At 42.1% G+C, this 20,266-nt stretch overlaps 1 protein-coding gene across 1 annotated transcript; it reads right to left on the reverse strand.

Moving 5' to 3' along the window:
- Positions 1-3,001: 3,001 nt before the first annotated feature.
- Positions 3,002-20,190, reverse strand: far1 (fatty acyl CoA reductase 1). The gene is made up of 13 exons (XM_030365864.1): positions 20,085-20,190; positions 14,913-15,033; positions 14,424-14,540; positions 14,067-14,242; positions 13,676-13,855; positions 12,958-13,135; positions 12,781-12,825; positions 12,524-12,651; positions 12,368-12,435; positions 11,209-11,380; positions 7,745-7,874; positions 7,116-7,243; positions 3,002-5,756 (listed from the first exon to the last, which is right to left on the reverse strand). The coding sequence occupies exons 2-13, from the start codon at positions 14,982-14,984 to the stop codon at positions 5,594-5,596; spliced, it is 1,557 nt and encodes a 518-aa protein (XP_030221724.1). The 5' UTR covers positions 14,985-15,033; positions 20,085-20,190; the 3' UTR covers positions 3,002-5,593.
- Positions 20,191-20,266: the final 76 nt, after the last annotated feature.

Consider the following 20,266-nt stretch of genomic DNA (forward strand, 5'->3'; position numbering starts at 1 on the left):
GTCGATCTCTTTAAGCGTCGCTGTATCACCATGGTGACTTACGCTCGCAACCAAACCTCGTTGGGAGCAGGTTTTCGTCTACCCGGAGATCGGCTACTTAAATCGGCGTGCGCAGCTTCCTAGCCCCTCCTCCAACAAAGGCGTCACCATTTGTGGGTGTTCATTATGTCTATGGTTCCCGTGGACCTCGGCGCACTTATCGTACAGGCGTCTCTCCGGAGAGACAGAACCGATCCCTTGGCATTGTCTGACGATATTCTTTATGAGAGATACAGATTCTCATCAGAGGGTATTCGTTATTTGATCGTCCTTGTTGGACCGTATGTAGGGCAATGCTACACAAAGAAGCCGTGCACCTACTGTTGCGCAGTGTGTCTTTCAAGTTCAAAGGTGGCCCCACGTTCAACGTACATTAACCTTGGATAGTCAAGTGCCGTGTTGTCCATTATCCCTTACTTAACCGCTATGTCAGTGACACAATTAGGCCTAGGCATTATTTATTCCACAAATTCATATTATAGCTGTGAGAATTGTTAAGAAAAATCACTTCCATAGTCGCCCTGGAGTCACAGGACGACAGTCTACTGCAAGAATCAGGGAAACCTATTATAGGACATTTCTTCCAACATTTAGAAGAATATGTGACACTTTGCTTTGAAAGTATACCTCTGATTGGAGATTGATCGTCGGCGGCTCCTCCAAAATAATTTTTGTACCTTCAACTAAAAATGACAATTAGCTTAATTTACACTCAATCATTTCACATTGGATTAGCAAGACAATTATTTATGTCCAATGCAAATACATGAATACATACTCATTAAAAACTCCTTGGATGTCGACGCAGTGGGGTCAGAGGGCATCCCCTCTTCCACTCCTACCATCATCCGCGACCTTCGTTATTGGCGAGAGCCAGCTCCTCCGAAGTGGTGAAGGGCGGTGGAGCGGTCCCCCTCCCAGTCGTATTAATTTGGGTTTTATTTTTATTTGCTACAGGTAATCAACATGACATTAAAGGTTGGAGCCTAGGCCATTGCAAATCATAGGCTAGATTCACCTGAAATTATTCAAATGGCTGCTTACAACCACATGGAATAATATTTTTATATTTATTTTTGACTTGGCCCCATGTTCGTAGGAGCGTGCTGGCACCACATCTATGGGGGTAAAAGGCATGATGATACATGATATTTTTTAGACAATATGCAGAATCTTTTCACTTACGAATTAACACGGCCGGCTATTTTTTTACCAGCACTCCACCCTAGCCATATTATGGGCAACCGTGTTCCCCTTGGCTGTGATTTGGACTTTGAATTCCTCGTGAGAATTCATAATAATACACTGCTCGTCTTGCGTGAAATACACCGCTCTCGGTTGATTCATTTTACATAAGGGTGAGTCAAATGACGCGATAAACGCCCCTTTTATGTGAACGCGCATTGTACCTAAAGCGGAAAACCGGGTTCGACTGATTTAATCTAAAGTGAGCGTCGTGGTACCATTTAACTCTGATTACGAGTTGCGTCTCTGTCGAGCCAGGTTTTCCCAAGAAAGCCTATGTTCAGCGAGGTTCGTGGTATTCCCCATGTCACCTTGGCAGATAATTTGTTTATCCAGGCAGGTTGTAAACTGGTTTTCAAATTATTTGTCAGTGTGAACACATTGTGTCCAATTTGCTGGGTCTTCGTCCTGCTTTCTCCCTCTTTCAAAGGGCATGCCCCAGGGTTCCATACTAGGACCATTGTTGTTTGTCCTAGTACCACAATAAATATAAACAATCTTTGTGACAAAATATCAAATTCTGCCTGTCATTTCTATGCAGATGATACCGTTATTTACTGTTCATCCCATTCAATGGTGGAAACGTTTTATTTCCTGCAGTCTGCTTCTGATGTTTAACAGGCAGCTCTCAAAATTGAAATTGTTTTTTTAATACAGATAAAACAAAATGAATGCTTTTTTTAAATGGTAAAGAGCTACCAACAAATAGGCCAAAGCTTTTAAAAAACCCTCAAGGTCGAAATTGAAAGGATTTGTACAAATACCTGGGTTTTATTATTGATGAACATTTTTCTTTTAAACTACATATTGAAAAACTTGTCTCCAGATTGAAAATCTAATTAGGATTCTTTTTTAGAAATAAATCTTGCTTCACAATGCAGGCCAGGAAACATTTGTTCACTGCAACCTTTCTACCATTGTTGGATTACGGTGACCTGCTATGTATGAACGCACCAGAACAGTACCTCAAAATCATTTCAAAAGCAACAACAAACAGATTGCAAATATCCTAACGACAGATCGGACAAGAAAAACGTAGAAATCCCTTTATTTACGGCGTTATGTTGTGATATAGTGTCAATACAGACCAAATATATATAGCTTTATATTTAAGGCAATACTTGTCTTGAAATGATACGGAGGAGGCGGGCCGTGCTGGTGTCACATACCATTGTTGGGAACGGTAGTTACTGTTTCAGAACTAGAACGGCAGTTACCGTTCCTGAACGGCATATCCCAAAGTATGTCAGTGGTCGCGGTGGCACAGGCCAATAAACGATCTCGGCCTTACTGAAAATTTGGAAACTGTCTACCACTTTGCTCTGCGATTTTTAACTGGCTGGGGAAATCGTGTCCATCATTGTACCCAATATGCCACTGCAAAATATCCATCGTTCTCTGTACGCTGACTCTCACACTGGTTGTTTATTTATAAGTGTCTCATTGGACTGGTCCCCTCCTATTTATGTGTATACATGTCTGCAAACAAAGGTAATTATGGTTTGCGCTCTAGAGTTACATCAGTTACAGATATTGTTAGCCTGGGCTATAACTTTCAAATCGAGTCATGCAAGCCACTCATGTAAGTTATTGTAGTTTAGGTACTTTCCTGTGTATTGGTTATTTAGAAGTTGGCAAAAATCCAGCTATACCAGTAACCGTTACACTAGAACTAGTAAGGAAGACAGAAAGGAGGAAAGAAATGCTTCAAGAGGAATTAAATATAGTTAACTTTATTCTTTTTAAATTTACAAACAAGGCACCCATTGATTCATTTGTTTTTAAGAGGTTACCATTGACAATGCAAGAACTTGTTTAAGTCCCAATGAAAACACACACACACACACACACACACACACACACACACACACACACACACAATGGCTGTCATTTGTGAGCTGCACCTCAAATAACGTGACTGTGTATGGTAATGAAATATTATGGAGAGGTGGACACCAAGAACAGAAGGCAAAAATATATAAACAATATGGTAAAGGGGTACTCGTCCAAACCTTCCGGCTCACTTCAAGCTTAATTGATCGAGCGCAGGTGATCTTGGAGATAAGACAAGAAAGCCTAAAAGAGTAGAACAAAATCAATGGATAGAATTTGTGTGGGTTAGCAACAAGCACAATGTTTAACACGCAGGAGACAAAAATGACTTGGCAGTTAAAAAAAAAAAATAAATACTGAATGTGAACCCATAAGTCAAAAATATATATAATCAGCATAAAAACAAATTTTGAGAGAGGAAAAAGGGAAAACCTTCCCATCAGTAATCGATTTTAAAAGTACAAAAGCGCTGGGGTTTTTAATGGCAAATGAAAAGTCTGGATTCTTTAGATTTCCTGAATGCATAATCATGGCAATGATGCAGCTGCAACGAACAGGAAGTGATTTGTGAAAACACAAGACATGGCCATGATCCACTAACGTCTACACCCTGACATAACAGAATGTGCAAAGGCACAATAAATCCTTCTCAGTTATCAACTATTAATGTTGAAGGAACCCTGAATTACATTTTTCCCAATAATCCTTAGACAGGAGACTCCACACCGTACCAGAGCATACTAAACGGGCAGAACAACCCCAAAACTGCCCAATGATCCCACTTGCAAAACATTGTGTCGATATAGAGTTGACAAAACTGCAGAGATTTAAAAGATTTCTTAAAACAAAATGACAGACAGTGATCCGTGCAGTGAGTATTGGGAAGCTTGCCACTGTGCAAAAAAAGTATTAAATAACATGTTGCGTAATTGGTTACATTTACAGGAAAACATTAAATGTACACGAACTGTTTACTGACAGGCAACTCGACAGTCACATTCATATCCTGGCAGTCATGTTAACATCCTTTTGTGGTAGAAAACATGTTTGCTTTTCTTTCACATTGATTTACAATTGAACCTTCAGGCATAGGTCATGCCAAGTTTTTCGCAGGAGTGCAATTTTATCCTATAAACCGTATGTCCATCACTCATCCTGCAGAAATGTCAAGGCCAGTGTCGTTCCGTTATCCACTCGAACATGAAAAACCTCTCAGTTTAGGGTTATATAGCCCAAGTACACTTTAATGCCAGGTAAACCCATGTTAAACACTGAATACAATGACGAGTAACAAGAGAAAGGGGGGGGGAATTCAACAAAAAAGCACACCACTGCAGGGATTATGAAGGATGTGGGGTGTACATAAGGCTACACAGGTCAGCCTGTGTTCAAAGACGAGCAAGTTTTATTTGATTCCACCATGATGCAAACCCTGAAACAGACATTTCCAGGTCTGAAACAACCCTGGGAAGGTTTGGACTTAGTACAGATTAATAGACTTTATTCCTAAAGGTAAAATAATCGTACAAGTAGTGGACAGGAAATTGTAGATTTAAAGTGAGAATACAAGAAAAAAAAATCTGGAAAAGGGAAATTGGACCTTTAAGAAAATGTATTCAATTAGAGCATTTAAAATGGATATCATATAGGATATCAGCCAACCAGAGGCCATTTTGAAATGTATGGTTTCAAAATGATGAAAAATACAAGTCATGATAATTATACCTACAGTGCCTCAAAGGTCTAACATCCTTCCCATCAATCTCATAAGCTTTTATTTTTTTACCTTAGGAGGTAAATACTTGATGACCAGAGATGGATTTAAAAAAGACCAGAACAAAAATAACAAAAGAAAAGCTCTTCAAATGTATAATATATTTTTCCATAGGCACAGGTTTCAAAGAAAACACCTTGTGCTTGGTCAACATTTGTAAGCCAGCCATTGCATACTCAAAACATTTAAAGACATTACCGCTGGACACAAGGGTTTGCCCTGGTACAGCTAGAATGTGTTAATGATTCAACAAGGAGTTACAGTTGGAAAACAAGAGAGAGAATCATCCAAAGCCAAACCCATGCAACTTTCCTAACGAATCCAAAAAGTAAATATATTCTCAACTCATTATGCATTAATGTAGACCTGGTGTTTCATTAGGAAAAGTCCAAGTGCTGATCTTCCATCACATGAGGCTGGAACTGTGCCTCGGACCGGTGGACCAGGGAAACATTATCCATATGAAATGGGATAAATAGAGACTTCTGGAGAGATACTTTTAACTATATGCAACATTGAGCTTCCTTGGACTTTCGAGACTAGTCCCACAGTCTGTGCATGGTCATGGTGTTTAGCTGGTTTGAATGTAAACAGGTAAACATAAAGGTAGGCGGATCGGAGGGAAGGGCCCCATGCCTAGACATCTTTTCTCTCAATGCCTCCAAGTGCCAACCTTTCTTCCATCTACCTCATGCGTCTTCTTTAGTATCTCATGGTGGAGGAAGCCCGGAAGTAGGAGAGGAACTTGAAGCACAGGCTGACCACAAAGTACCAGATGTTCCTGGCCATCTGGGAGCGTGCGATGAAGACACGCCAAAAGAGCACCACCAGGATGGTGTTGAAGGCATAGCGGATGTTCCTCAGTCTGAAATTACACAAGTGCTGCTTTAGAACAGATTTGCAACTACTTTAGGGTGGATAAGGTTAATTGAGGGAAATTACAGTATAGCCTAGTACATACACTACCATAAAACAACTTTTGTATCCCCAAAAATGCATTACCGAAAAGACAAGATGATGGCAAAAAGTTTGCTTGATTGGGCGGCTCCATGGCTCCCACCACTAGCGCCCTACCCAAATAGGTAATACACCAATGGATGCCGCTTTGGTAGCACAAGGTTTGCTAACCTGAGAAATGCAACATGCAGACTATTTCTGACCTTGCAAAGGTAGATCACCTTACCTGCATTATGGTAAAAAATAATTGTGTGTCTTACTGTGGAAATGTCTTAAGCAACACAGAACTTCTGACAACACTACATTACAGTACGGTTACTTGGACCGCTTAATCCGATTACAGCCATAGTTTGATTATGCTCCTCAATTAGACAACTGCAATTGCCAGAGTATACATGACGGTGAGAAAATCGATTCATTGCACGAAGCATGTCATGCCCCGGTACGATAGGTGGCGCTGTACGCATTTCCACTAGTGGTGATAGAGCCACCGGCTGACCTCTCCAAGTCCCTAGCAGCAACAAACTCTGACGGCATTCAAGAAAGATGTTTTCAGTAGACAGCTGTCAGTTCGGCAGCGGCGCAATGAATGAATAAAGATCGTAAACACGTCGGAAGAAAAAGATGTGCCCAAGTTACTACTTTACAACCTTGTTGATGAACAACATTTAGATAAACATGTACTTTTAATTCAGCCTTGGGTGAACGGGGTGATATCGAAGTGCGCATGCACTAGTTGCATGCAATGGATGCATGCCCACTCCCGCAGCTGGGGATACACTTCTTATAGGGGGTAACTAGATTGTCACGACACCGGCTTCCTCCATCTTCTTCCTTTTTAAATAAATCGCTGTTTCGCGTTTTCCGACGGCGACAACTACACAACGACAATGATAAAGCAAATTAAGATTCATTTTAGCACAGTTCTTGTGAAATTATGACTATCCTTGGGTGATGCTCATTCGTTATAGTTGAACACGAAATGTGTGCATCAAGGTTCCATCTGACCGCTTGCCTGTGCGGTCCCATTATGTTTCTATAGCGTTGGAGAACTGCCACTCTTCATACAGACTATCCATTAGGAAGGCTTTTCCGATGGATCATGGCAAAGCAGGAACTATCTGGGCGTGTGTGGATCAGTGAGTGATCAATGTAAGGACGGACAAAGTTAAACTCCAACATTTGAATTTAGCTCCAGTGAATAAGTAGAGCCTAGTCATGAGTGGTTTAAACCAGAGTTGGTCATGTGGGCCCGGTCTAGACTCACTTGTTGAGATGTTTGCGTGCAGCGGGGAGTCCCGACAGGTCCTCGTTGAGGACGTACTTCTTGGTGCCCATGCAGTAGCTCTCCATGTACTCTGCCCAGTTCAGCTGGCGCACGTCAAAGTTGAACACCTAGCAACAGAAGGTAGAGGAGTTGGTCATATCTAGTGGGAACAAGGACTCAAGTCTCACGTCAACACGGGCCTCTTCTGCGGTTGGTAAAGAAAACAAAGATCCATTGTACTACTTAGCCTAGACATTGCGAAACACTTGTCAGCAGTGGTCTCCTCACCTTAAAAACCGAATAAATGTTCTCCACTATAGACATCTAGACAAGGAATGTGTATTTGAAAGCAGGTTCTATCACAAGAGCAAGAGTGGAGCAGAAATGCAAGCTTTCACCCACTGTCCTGATCATTTAAATTCCAGCAGATACAAGAACAGGCCAAGACAATACGTCTATTCAGTGTTGATCTGAGTTTCAACGCTGAATCACACCATTGTAAATAAGACACACTCCCATCTCAGTGTTCGTGTCGGCCGTTTCTATACACACACACCCAAGGATACAAAATAGCATGTATTGAAGACTAAAGAGATTAGATCCATGAAGATGAATTATTAAAGTGTCACCTTCTTATCTTCTGGGCTCATTCGAGCCATGAGCATACTCAGGTTCTCAGTGTTCCAGACCCAGGAGTTGCTGGTGAAGTACTCCAACACCATCATGGCTTTGTGAAGACGATTGATCGTCTTCATCATCCTGGAAGTCAGTAGGACAGGACCAAGATTAATGGAGAATAGAGAATTACAGCGGGGAATCGAGTGATTCAGTTCAATTGGGCGAAAGGATGTGGTCAGCAAAGGTTGTGAGGGGTGAAGGGGGCCAGAGTTAGAGGATGTGGGTAAAGAGTGAATAGAGATGGGTTGGGTATTGGAGGAGAGGATAGGGTAAAAGGGTCTGCAACAAGATAATCATGCCAGCGAAAGCGGTTGGTCCAAGGGAATTTTGTTTAATAATTAAATTTCATTTTTAAAATGAAATCTCCGTTATAGCCATTTTGCTCTCTGTATGCTTTGATTGCTGCACAAAATAATTTGACAATTTTGAGTGTATGCTTTTCTCAGCCTTGCTTTGGATAAAAGATGAATCCCAATTTCTGGTTTATTTAGTCATCCAGTGGTAAAAAAATCAAGTATAATCAAGTATCGCCATGGAGACACCGCTTCTCCCCTTCTTCCGTGTGGAAGATACTCGGGACCTCGGTTGACATGCAGACACCAGCAGCTCAACCCCTTAACATGGCTATATTGAACCACTGATAAGTACCCATAGGGGCCTTGCACTTCTTTGGTTTGAAATGTATGGCTATATTGAACCACTGATAAGTACCCATAGGGGCCTTGCACTTCTTTGGTTTGAAATGTATGGCTATATTGAACCACTGATAAGTACCAATAGGGGCCTTGCACTTCTTTGGTTTGAAATGTATGGCTATATTGAACCACTGATAAGTACCAATAGGGGCCTTTCAGTTCTTTTGAAATGGTGTCAAGGGTGTCTCGCAAATACTTTGATTACGGGATTCAAAAGGACATTAATCAGTCCATATAGAGGTGAGGAGGAAATGGCCTCAGAGGAACGTATCCCACTTGTGTAGATTAACTGCATCTAGGCCACCATCACTGAAAAGTAGCTCCACAGACCACCGAGCCGCTACCAGACATCCATTCATGAAGACTATGCTCTTTAAATAAAAGGTTATTGGTTTGGATCATTTGAATACTGACATTGATGCAGCAATAAACATACATAATGCAGCGCTTAATCAGTGCATTAATTAATGAGGACATCTGAGCATTAGAATGTTGAATAAATTAAAGGGGCAGTAATTGGTACCTATATTCCAATCAAATGATGAAAGTTGTAATAAAATCCAATCATACAAGAATGAATTTTATTGAATTAATTATTCAACACCGCAAAAGCTCAATGTTATAAGTATGGTGAAATTCCAACAATCTACTCAGAAAAGAACACGCACCATTTCTGCATAATGATGCATGTCTGAAATACCTCCGGCTTGCAATTAACTTTTCTATTTTCTGAAAGTGCCACTCACTTCAGCAGGCCATTTATTGTGTTCAGCAGGACATACACTTGACACTGGAGCCAATTATGGTCTGCAATCAATAGACTGCAATTGCTGTCACATCCTGAACACAACATGGATTTAGTCAAACCCTAAAGGCCCATGGCTTCACAAATACCTAATGAGTAAGGGATAACTGTAAATACATGTTGCCAACATGGCTTTTCCAAAAAAAACAACATACAAAAGCCAATCTCATGAATAGAAAAAACAAAACAATTAAACCACAAAATGGTCCCAATGCAAATCTGGCTAAAGTGCATTCCCAGGTAAATGCAGGGCGGCGCAATGTAAATCAAACTCATGCTTGCAGAGACAAACATTTGCCGTCATGATAAAGATGTTAGCTTCCCTTCAACAAATCCCAAGTCCAGGCCATTCCATGAGGTAACAAGCACCGCAAACGCAGCACTTCTCACCGTTACCCTTCCTAACCCGACAACCGTCACTAGGGATGCACCGATACCGATACTTGGAGGCCAATACCACTTTACACAAAGTGCCGTAACATTTAAGAGCCAGTGAACCCATAACTTATTTTTTTCCGTGGTAATTTGTTATATACATGATAGTCAAGGCTGTAATCTATTCCATTTCATCTTGTGTGTAGCTCTATCTGGGCAGGGGTTGACTGCGACATCCAAAAGAAAGTTGAGCATTTCTGACGTATTGTATACCGCAACTGTGTGTGGATGGTGAGGCTCCGTCTGAGCAGAGATTTATTCAATACCAACTTCCAAGGGTGGGGCTTCCCAGACATGTAGAATAACACTATGCGTGTGTGTGGAGGGCGAAGCTCCGTCTGAGCAGAGGTTTATTTCCATGTCTGAGGGTTGGGCTTTACGGACACAATGTACCTCACTACCGTGGGCCACGCATTTCGAATACAACATCACTAATACAACTGTACGAAAAAAGCATCAAGGTTAGCGTGGGCCGTACCCATCACAATAACACAATCCCTTTTCCTAGAACTCACAGCCCCTAGTGTTTGAATTCCTGCTGAGTCACTGGATCACTGGCTCTTTAAACTGCACTAGTATTATTAAGTACTCTGTTTAAGTACTCTGTACACAAACGCAAGGACTTATATTTAGTCTCAGACGGTGTAATCGGTGCATCCCTAACCGTCACACAATAAAAAAAACACCCCTTAGTGAAAAGCGGTTGGTGGAGCAGGTGAAGCCCGATGGGGTTCCCGGTGAGGGAACAGGACAGGTCCAGCCTTACCGGGGCTCACGGCCGGTCAGACCAAGGTAACCGTCATGGATCAGTGCGGGCAGCTTGTGGCTGACCATTATCCAGTACTGATTGGTAAAGGGATTGGAGCGTAGATTGAGATTGGGCCTTCTGAAGGCACGTTCTAAGGGGTTGATCTTGAAGCTCATGTTTACAGAGGTCTCTGCAGGAGACAAGACACATACATCACAAGACAAGGAGACAGAATGGGATGAGACGATGAGGATGTGCTCAATTCTTTGACGCTCAAGCCATCAAATGCATGGTCCTAAAACCATCGACCCGTTGATACAGTTCACTAAGGAGGTCCAAATAGTCACCAACAAGAAGGCCGTTACCCTTGACTATAGGACATTACAGCCGATGCAGTGACAACTACCATCTGAAATCAGGTCTCCAAAGAACCAAAGTGTCCTTCAGGGCATTTTGGAAACACAGCAACAAAAAATTAAAAATGAAATACACCATGAAGAAAACCAAAGTAAAGAATGTATAACCCATCCTGTACATGTACAATGGGTTGTACATCCTTAAGCTCCCAAAGCGACAACCAAGAAGAGTCACGTGACATTTAGCGCTGGCAGTGAGATTATTGTGAGGTATAAGTAAAGAGGCAAAGCACATTAGAGGTGAAACAGCAGAAGGTACACGGAATGGGGAGGCACAGATTTGGTGGACGACTTAAGTCGGCGGGGTGAAGTTTACCTTGGCTCTCGTCCAATCAACCTGAGGTACAGATCATAGAGGAAAGCTGGAGCCTTGTGGCTCACGGCAATCCAATACTGATTGATTAGGTGATTTGTTGTGAGATTAACATTTGGACGTCTGAAAGCCTGCTCAAGCGGGTTCCTCTTGAACGTGGATATTACATGGTGCTCTGAGGAACAAAAGGTGTGGAATGACATGACAACGGTTACCAAGGCCACACCAAGAGTAAAACATGACCATTTATCGAGTCAAAGCGCTTGGTTCAGATCCGTTCCATATCACTAAACATAAGGGGGTCCACCATTTTTGTACGTTACACATTTGTCCAGCTGATTTATTTAGCTCATGACAGTTATTTATGCTGAACATTCCATGCCATAAATTAAGTCTATAAATATAAAGGATTATTTTCATTCTCCACTCTACAGAATGCCAGGCACGATATTTAAATGAAACGTATACGTTTCCAACGTATACACTTCCATCTGGTTTAACAAGTCAAGCAGCTTTTGGTTATTTATTTTTCTTTAAGAACCGGCACATGCAAACAATAGTTGTTGCAGACCTCGTTGAAGACCTCGTTCACCTTAGTAACGAGTCAACAAAAGACTGACCCATTTCCTCAACTCGAGGTGCCTTCACACCAAAACCGTAGCAAATTTTTCACAAAGAGAACAACAACGCAAAATTGGCATGATTCAATTTGCTCGAAAGACGTGATCACGCCTTATTCTCGGGATTTGTAATATTTTAACTTCGGCACGAATTTGACATAATGCGTCACTAAACGGCCTGAAGTCCTGATTGCATGACAAAGCAGCAGTCATCCAGACACAGCTCTTGGAGAGGACCAGTACAAGAGTTGGTGTCACGGTGGTTATCCCGCCCACGGCTGGCGGAGAGAGACGTTCTTGGCGCGAGTAAACACTTGCATTCAATGTTTTTTTAAAGTCACTTTGCTTTTGGTGTGAAGACGGCTTACTGTGCACCACTCAACAGATAGGCATCACTTAAAAAACAAGACGTTGAATGAACTTGTACATTTCATGTCGTACGTTTATCATTAAAAAAATGTTTGTGATTTACTACCTCCATCAACTCCAAAAAACACAACAAAATAGTATCGCCATTTCAATCCACAAAAAATAAAGCTTACCAACTTCTCCCCAGCGGAAGGGGTTAATTCCCCCAGTGGTGCAGTTGTACACCATGATGTTCTTGGGCCTGTTCACAGAAAGGGCAATAAGTAAACCGTGTGGACTATGGAGCGTCAGAGTGGGGACCGTCATGAGTGGGTGTGCGCGTGTCGGACCTGTTGTGCATCTGTGCTCCAGAGTACCAGGCGGCCGCCAGTGTGGTGTTGATGACCACGTCCACCGGCACCAGGTCCGCCACCGCGTCGTTGGCGGCCCGCATGGTCCGCAGGATGCCCTTACCGGCCTGGTTAACATGAGGGAAGGGATGAGGGACATGCAGACAACTAGTGGAACACGTATGGAGCTCAAATAAAAGACATTGAAAAGGAGAAATATGCTTCACGCATGTCGTCTTTCTGTGGTTGATACTTACAGCAATGAATATTCCACTGGGTCCATTAAAGTTATCAATCCACCCCTAAATAAAATGAATAAATATTGATGGATGAACACGTTGGAGAAGATTATACAATTCAATTCTGTGCACTAGTAGTGTATTTCTAACAAGACAAATGTTGGCATAATCTTGGAATGTCTGGGGCTGACTCACAGGGAAGGGCTCCTTCCAGCTGGCTCCCACTATGGAGGGTCTGACGATGGCCACGTTCAGGCTCCCGGCCTCCTGCTGCACCAGGTGCTCAGCCAGGGCCTTGGTGAAGGTGTAGGTGTTGGGGCGCTTCCCGAGCAGCTTGGGAGTCAGCGCTGACACCATCTTCTCATCCATCCAGCTGGAGGGAGAACGTGCGTTATTCCATTACGTAGAGCTGCAACAGGTAGGCGGGTTTGACTTGGCTGCAATCCAAGCAATTTTCAACCCACACAACTGCTAATAATTGTATCTTCATTTCACTGGGTGAGAGCAATCCTGTGATACAATCATTCATATTGATGAACACTCAGGACTAAAATGACTTCTTCTGATTGGCCCAACTAGCAGGATCTTAATCAGGACTGCAACGTGTAAAAACCTTTACTGCACTATAGTGGCGTGGCTCCCTATTGTGCTTGCTGCATTACTGACCTAAATTATCCTATGAACGGTGCATGCAGCTGTTACCAACAGCTGCAAAAGATACGTTAATAAAAAATATAGTTGAATAATGAGTCCTTTCTATCTAAATGTTTTTTCTGCATCATTTGGCCAAACAGGCGTTTGGTATGACATCATATCTGACATTTCAGCCAACCAGAAACCGGGCATTACATGATTTAGGTCTTACAAAATGCCCAAGTGTCCAGCAGTAACCGATGACCATTGATGAACTTACTCCAGGCTCTCAATGAGCTTCCTGTAGTCAACGGGTGGGGTATAGACCACTTCCTCGATGAGCTCCCGGTCACAGTTGGCGTAGGCTGTGGAGACGTGGAGAAACACCTCCAGGTGCTTCATACTGTGGGCCAGCGTCACCATCTTCTGGGTGGCCAAGACATTCAGTTGAAATGCATCCCTAAAAAAGGAGGACAAATGCTTATGAAAGGAGTCAACTCTTGTGTAAATCATTATCACTAGGCAGATCTTTTCCATTCTTAAAAAAATTGAATCTAGATATATTTGAATACAAATGCTCTGAAATACATTTGCTTCTGGTTTATATTCATGAGAGGACCAATATATTCATAAGAGACGCATTAAAATCAAGCCCAGCGATATCAACTCACTTGAGAGGCTCATTAAAGCGAACAGTGGCGGCCCAGTGGAAGACGATGTGGATGTGTTCGGCCAGGGTGGCCTGGTCCTCTTTGCTGAGGTTCAGGTCCTTCTGTGTGAGGTCGCTGTTCACTGCAATGATCTTCTCCGCAAAATCTGGCTGCTCCTCCTGCAACCTGTCAAACAACTGACAATGCAAACCAAATGCTGTGAGGAAAACCGGATTCCAGGGAGGTCATTTTGATCATTTTTAAGAAATCGCAAAATAAATTAAGAAAAAAAAAGAAAAAAAAAAGGTCCTTCTCTTTGATAGTAATCAGTGCAGACAGTCATTCTCTCATTGAAGTGGTAAAGGCCTGGATGGTCACCTTGGAGTTGATGACGTCTGCGATGCGGGTCTGGGGAGACTGGCCCGCTTTGGGCCGGACCATCACGTAGACGGAGCGCACCTGCGGGCAGGACCTCAGCAGCTTCTCCAGGAGCACCTGGAACCCAAGGCCAGGGAACTTCAAACCAAGGGTCTTTACTTCAAAAGCATTAAGCAGCAAATGTTTGGCGTTTGTACTTGTTAAATGACTTTGATAAAGCAATTATCCATGTGTCATTAAATTATTTACAGCTGATCGACTAACCGGCGCAGCTCTACTACTGAAGCATAAACTAAAGTTAATTAGAACATGGTGCAACCGATAAATATTTACACCTAGATTTAATTTCCTTCAATTCGACTGGCCAATACTGAATAGGTCTTTAAGACTTTAGAGAATCAAAATTTTTTGCAATGTACATCACGAATGCAGACCCAGAGTTGACCCAGTGCAGAATTGTTGACATTTATCCAGCCCTGATGGACCTACCTTGCCCATGAAGCCAGTTGCACCGGTGATCAGCACATTCTTTCCGGCATAGTATTCTGGGATGCTCACCATGATGACAGCCCTCCAATTTTAATTTGGACAAAAGCTTTTAAAAGTTCACCTGAAAACAAAACGAGAATTAGTTTAACGTCAGCTAGCCTTTTTCAATGATGTGAACATCATCCACCAAATTCGAAAAAGGTATTCAGAAAGGATCAAACCACACCGAAATCAATTGACAGAATCAATAAATTCAGAATCAATTGACACCTATACAGCAAGAACAACTATTTGCAGAGAGAACTTCAAACAGTAGCCCGTGGCAAGTTAGTCATATAGAGGCTTATCAGTATTGGTCAATGCAGAAGTCATTCACGGGGCTCCTGATATCAGATATTGAGGTTTAACCATTTACAGAGGTGGTGGGCCAATTGAGATAGGCTAATAAACCAGTAGCTAGTTAATATCAGATAAAGTATCCAATAGGCCTGCTAGGCATCATAAAACCAAGGCCATAATAAATATACGTATTCAACATATCTGCCATACCATTGCATACAACTAACAGGATGCCAGTTGAGGAAAGATATCAGCCTAAAGTCTGACTTTAATATTGGTCATTGGGCAAAGTATTTCAGGTAAGAAGGTGCGTTGGTTAATTAACTTCTAATGCAGGGTGAGACAGCACAGACCAGCCATACTTTTCTGGCTGGTATCATTAGCAGAAGATAACACTGCACATACTGGTACATTATTTTAGGGTGAATTGCCTTTGTAGTTTGCAATAATACAACATATGTGTTACTTGAAGACTGCATGTAGTGCCCCCAAGGCCTTAAAAGCATTTTACTTGTAACCTGAAACGAGTATAAGATACACAACCGTTGAGTGTTATGCTGACATTCACAGAAATTAGTACCCCACTACCATATGAACAGCCAGGGCCCTATTTTAACGGTCTGAAACGCAAGTGAGAAGCGCCAAGCGCAAGTAGCTTTGTGGGCGGTTCTATGGCGATGTTGCAATTTTACCGGCGCATAAATGGCTCTTGCGCTCGGCGCAAATCTAAAAAGGGTTGGTCTGAAGCAGCCTAATTACCCTTATGTGTGGTTTGGGCGTAACGTGCAATAAACCAATGAGAGTGGCCATCTCCCATCCCCTTTAAGAGCCATGAGCGCATTTGAATCTGACGAGTTGATATTTTGACAGCGCTTTTGCAGTCTCCGATGAGACAGATGCATGAATTTCAAACTTCAAATGGCTCAGTTTATGGCCAAATAATATGGCCTAATTCACATATGGAATAACGTTTTCTTCCACAACTTCAGAAACACTGAGTCCTCAAATAAATGTCGGCATATCACTCATGATATGCGGCAACTGTGGTTCTCTTTAATGAATACGCAATACATTAACAAACATCGTTTCTTACCAGTATTTTATGCATTATCGTTATTGACTTGTGTTCCTAATATGCATGTTTACCCCCGTTAATATACATTGCCAATGGACTGTATTATGCGTTACGTGTTTAGTTTGCGTGTGTTTAAACAGATGGACGCACACACTCGCGCCCGCTTCCATTAATTATTTTACACATAAACACACGCGCGCCCGCATTCATTCATTCTTTTTATCCCTCACTCACGGTAAAACAATCTCACGATCAAATACTCATCAATTCTAAAAGATATGGGCTTATACACGATGTCTGTGTCAAGAAAATATGAGTTTGCTGTACGGTGTTTGCAGATGCATTGATTTAAAAGTACAATTTATTACCGCTGTATCAGCCGTTCTTTCCCAAATAATTTACCAAGAATGTGCACTAGATGAGAGAAGCAAAGTGTATGCGCGAGGTGCACAAGCAACATTATGCATGCAACCTTAAAATAGCATTTGAACAACGCGCCACTGACTTTAAACCAGGTATTTCCTGGTTTGTGGTGCAATTGTTTTCTGAAACTGCAAAATAGCACCAGGGAACGTTTGCGCCAGAACACGCCTCCTCCTTTCGCCAAACCGCCCCTTGGGGCGCCAGATCATTCCCTAATTTACCGACGAGTGGCGCAGGAGGGAAAAGAACACTCTGCGCCAGTTGCAAACTAGCAACGACACATGCGTCAGTGTAGACAGTAAATTGCGCCGGATGCAAGATAGGGCCCCCAGAGTTCTACCAGCCAAAAAATATTCCACAATATGACGGGATTATACTAGACGGAGAGTTAACGCTAAATAAAGTGCAACATATGTTGAGTTTGTGTTGGCAACACAATATCTGGAGTGGCCAAGATAGTCCATTAATACAATTGTGTGTATTAACTCAAATATCGCAATGCTTTTGTAACATCCCCAAGTGGCTTCCCAGGTACACATACTGGGAAATATAGGCACCTGCATGAGTGCTAAGTAGTGTAAATAGTAGAAAAATAAAAGGCTATGTTGACAAAAGAAGGCGTTTCCTTTCCTCCAAGACAAATGAGGGGCCGGTGACTATACAAATATATAATTAACCAAAGTTCCGTTCTTGCATTGTAAGGGTCTCAAAATGTGTCTCAAACCAACCACAACCCAGTAGTCTGAACTGTGTCAAATTTTAATTTGGACAAAGATAATAAATGGCCTTCTAACGTTTTCCTTCAGTCTGGGATTTTTCAGAAAGGCAAGGCAAGGCAACTTTATTTATGTAGCACTTTTCATAAACCTTTCAGAAAGGATAGTCAACCATTACATTTGCTATATGGAGCACATTATGTGAAATGCCAACACATTTCGCAGGAACCTAAATATATATATATATACCTGGTACAGATAGGCTTAACTTGTGAACTACAATTCAAACTCTTAAAGCTCTGAGGCAATGTTGGAGACCAATGACACACATCCATTTCTCCAAAAGCCGGAAAAACACACACACACACACACACACACACACACACACACACACACACACACACACACACACACACACACACACACACACACACACACACACACACACACACACACACACACACACACACACACACACACACTTGCTGGAAAAACCAGTTCTATAAATTTGCTTCTTGTCCATTATGGTTTGCTATTCAAAGAGAACGGTGCAACAGCCAAGGGAACAGCACACATTTAAGCCACCTTTAATGAATTTTAGAGGCCTGATTTTAATAGACAGGAATGTGCCTTCAATAATTCAGGCCAGGGATTTAGAGAATCCGCTTTTACACAGAGCAAGTACTTGCATTTGGTTACTTTGGGAATTCGAACACTGAGATCTTAAAAAATGCATCACACACACACACACACACACACACACACACGCACGCACGCACGCACGCACGCACGCACGCACGCACGGTTCTGGCCGATGACGCAGATGTAGGGTTTGCTGCAATGCATGTATTTGTAAGTCCCCGGCTTCAACTGTAAGATTGCCTAACCACAGCAAAAAACCAATGACACAGATGCTGAATAAAACCAAAGTTTGGGAAGAAATCAAAACTGACCAAAGCAAACAATTGATCAAGGATGCAGAAGTGATGCAGATGTTTGACCCGTCACTCCCCAAAAGAAAATGTAGCATATGTATATTTAAAAGGTTGTAAAGTAACAAATGTTTTTTAAAAAAGACAGCAAATGGAATGACTGAACACAATGATCAGATTATGAAATTATTTGAATAGATGTGAAAATGCATTGTATGTGCTCATCAAACTGAATTAGAAAAAAATGTCAAAAGGCAGTTGAAGTAAGGTTTATAACCTGAGCTTAAGAAAAGAGGTGTGATATTTGAGTCACTCTTTATTTGGATGAGCTTGACAACTGAATACAAGTGCAACCATGCTATCAGGACCAGCTTTAGCACTGGACCAAGTAAACACAGACCGTTCACGTTGAATAATGGATCAACACAGTTTGTGCACTATTCAGAATAATTAATATACTACTTGCAACTATAGAAAACTATGGAGGAATAATATGCAATCCACATTTGGCATTTATCAATGCTCACTTTTCAATTCACACAATTGACAATCCCCAGCTCAAGCAAGAAAAAATATCTGCCTCATTCGTGTCCGTTACTATGCTCTATGTATTTTGAGCGTCCTTCTCCAATAGACTTGCCAAACAGGTCAGGTTATTTACTAGGTTTTTTTTAAGGTTAGATGACAATGTCAGAATTCATGAAAGATTTTGGCAAACAACATGCAAGTTGCCAGAGCTGCTCTTCTCAGGCAAAACAAACATTGGCTTATAGGTTAGGATAGGACAGTTAAGAGAAGGGCTTGACATCCACACGTGAGGCGATGAGAGACAACCGAATTGTTCTTTAACGTTTCAAGAAACTCCAGAAGTATAAAGCTTAATTTAATGCTCAACCTACGCATTCATCAAACTACATGATTGCACCCAGTTGGCTTTGTCTAGTAAAACAAATGCGTTGTTATGCGCGATTAACTGGATTTTACCAAAGGAAAATGCATAACTGTCTAATAGACATTTGTAGAATAACTAAAATGTAGAGCTCTAAATGAGAGTAGATTCAACGGATCCCGTGGTGCCAATCACACACAGCTGGCGCACATCATTACAAAAATGACAACCCCGGCATTGTGCTTCGTTTTCTTAAACATTGAATGCCATCACAAGAGTGTCCACCGATATTTCACCAAGAAGCCTTGAAATCATCAGGGGGAAACAGATTGAATGTGAACCAGCCTAGATCCTTAGCTGTTTTGTGATGAAATGCTAGGGGTGGCTAAAAGTATGTCGTGGTATCCATTAGTACGGTGCTATGACGCGACACTAGTTATTGTGCTAAACTGCTCCTTCAATGGCAGCAGTAAGACATTTGTCCCCTTCTGTCCTTCCACTTGGACAACGTAACCACTCGGTTGTGGGTATTTTCCGCGGTGTATTGAAAGATGTGACTTCAACTACCCTGTTTGTTTGGAGCTCCTCCCGACTAACGTTACCAACCCCTCCCTCTGTTGCGCATCCTTTCCACGACTGCCTCTGTGCAATGCACGCAATGGAGCCCAAGCTATACTCGGTTATTCATATCAAGACATTGCTTTCCGAGATCAAATACGATCTCAGAATACGAGTTAAGATGCTTCAGAATCGGTTGAAGCACACGCCTACCTAGAATATCGACAAATAACTGCTTACCCGGATGAAAACGTGTGAATGAAACCCGCGTGTCCTGTGTGGTGCGAGCAGCGTCAGCTCGAGTCTCGAGAACAGGAAACATGAAGGGTGGTGGAGTCATTTAGCGAGCGTGACGTCAGCACCGCTTCCCCAAATAACGTTGATTCAGATTCATGTTACTATTATGTTATACTGCACTGTTA

The sequence above is a fragment of the Gadus morhua genome, chromosome 9 (genome assembly GCF_902167405.1).
Source record: "Gadus morhua chromosome 9, gadMor3.0, whole genome shotgun sequence".
Classification (NCBI taxonomy): Eukaryota; Metazoa; Chordata; class Actinopteri; order Gadiformes; family Gadidae; genus Gadus; species Gadus morhua.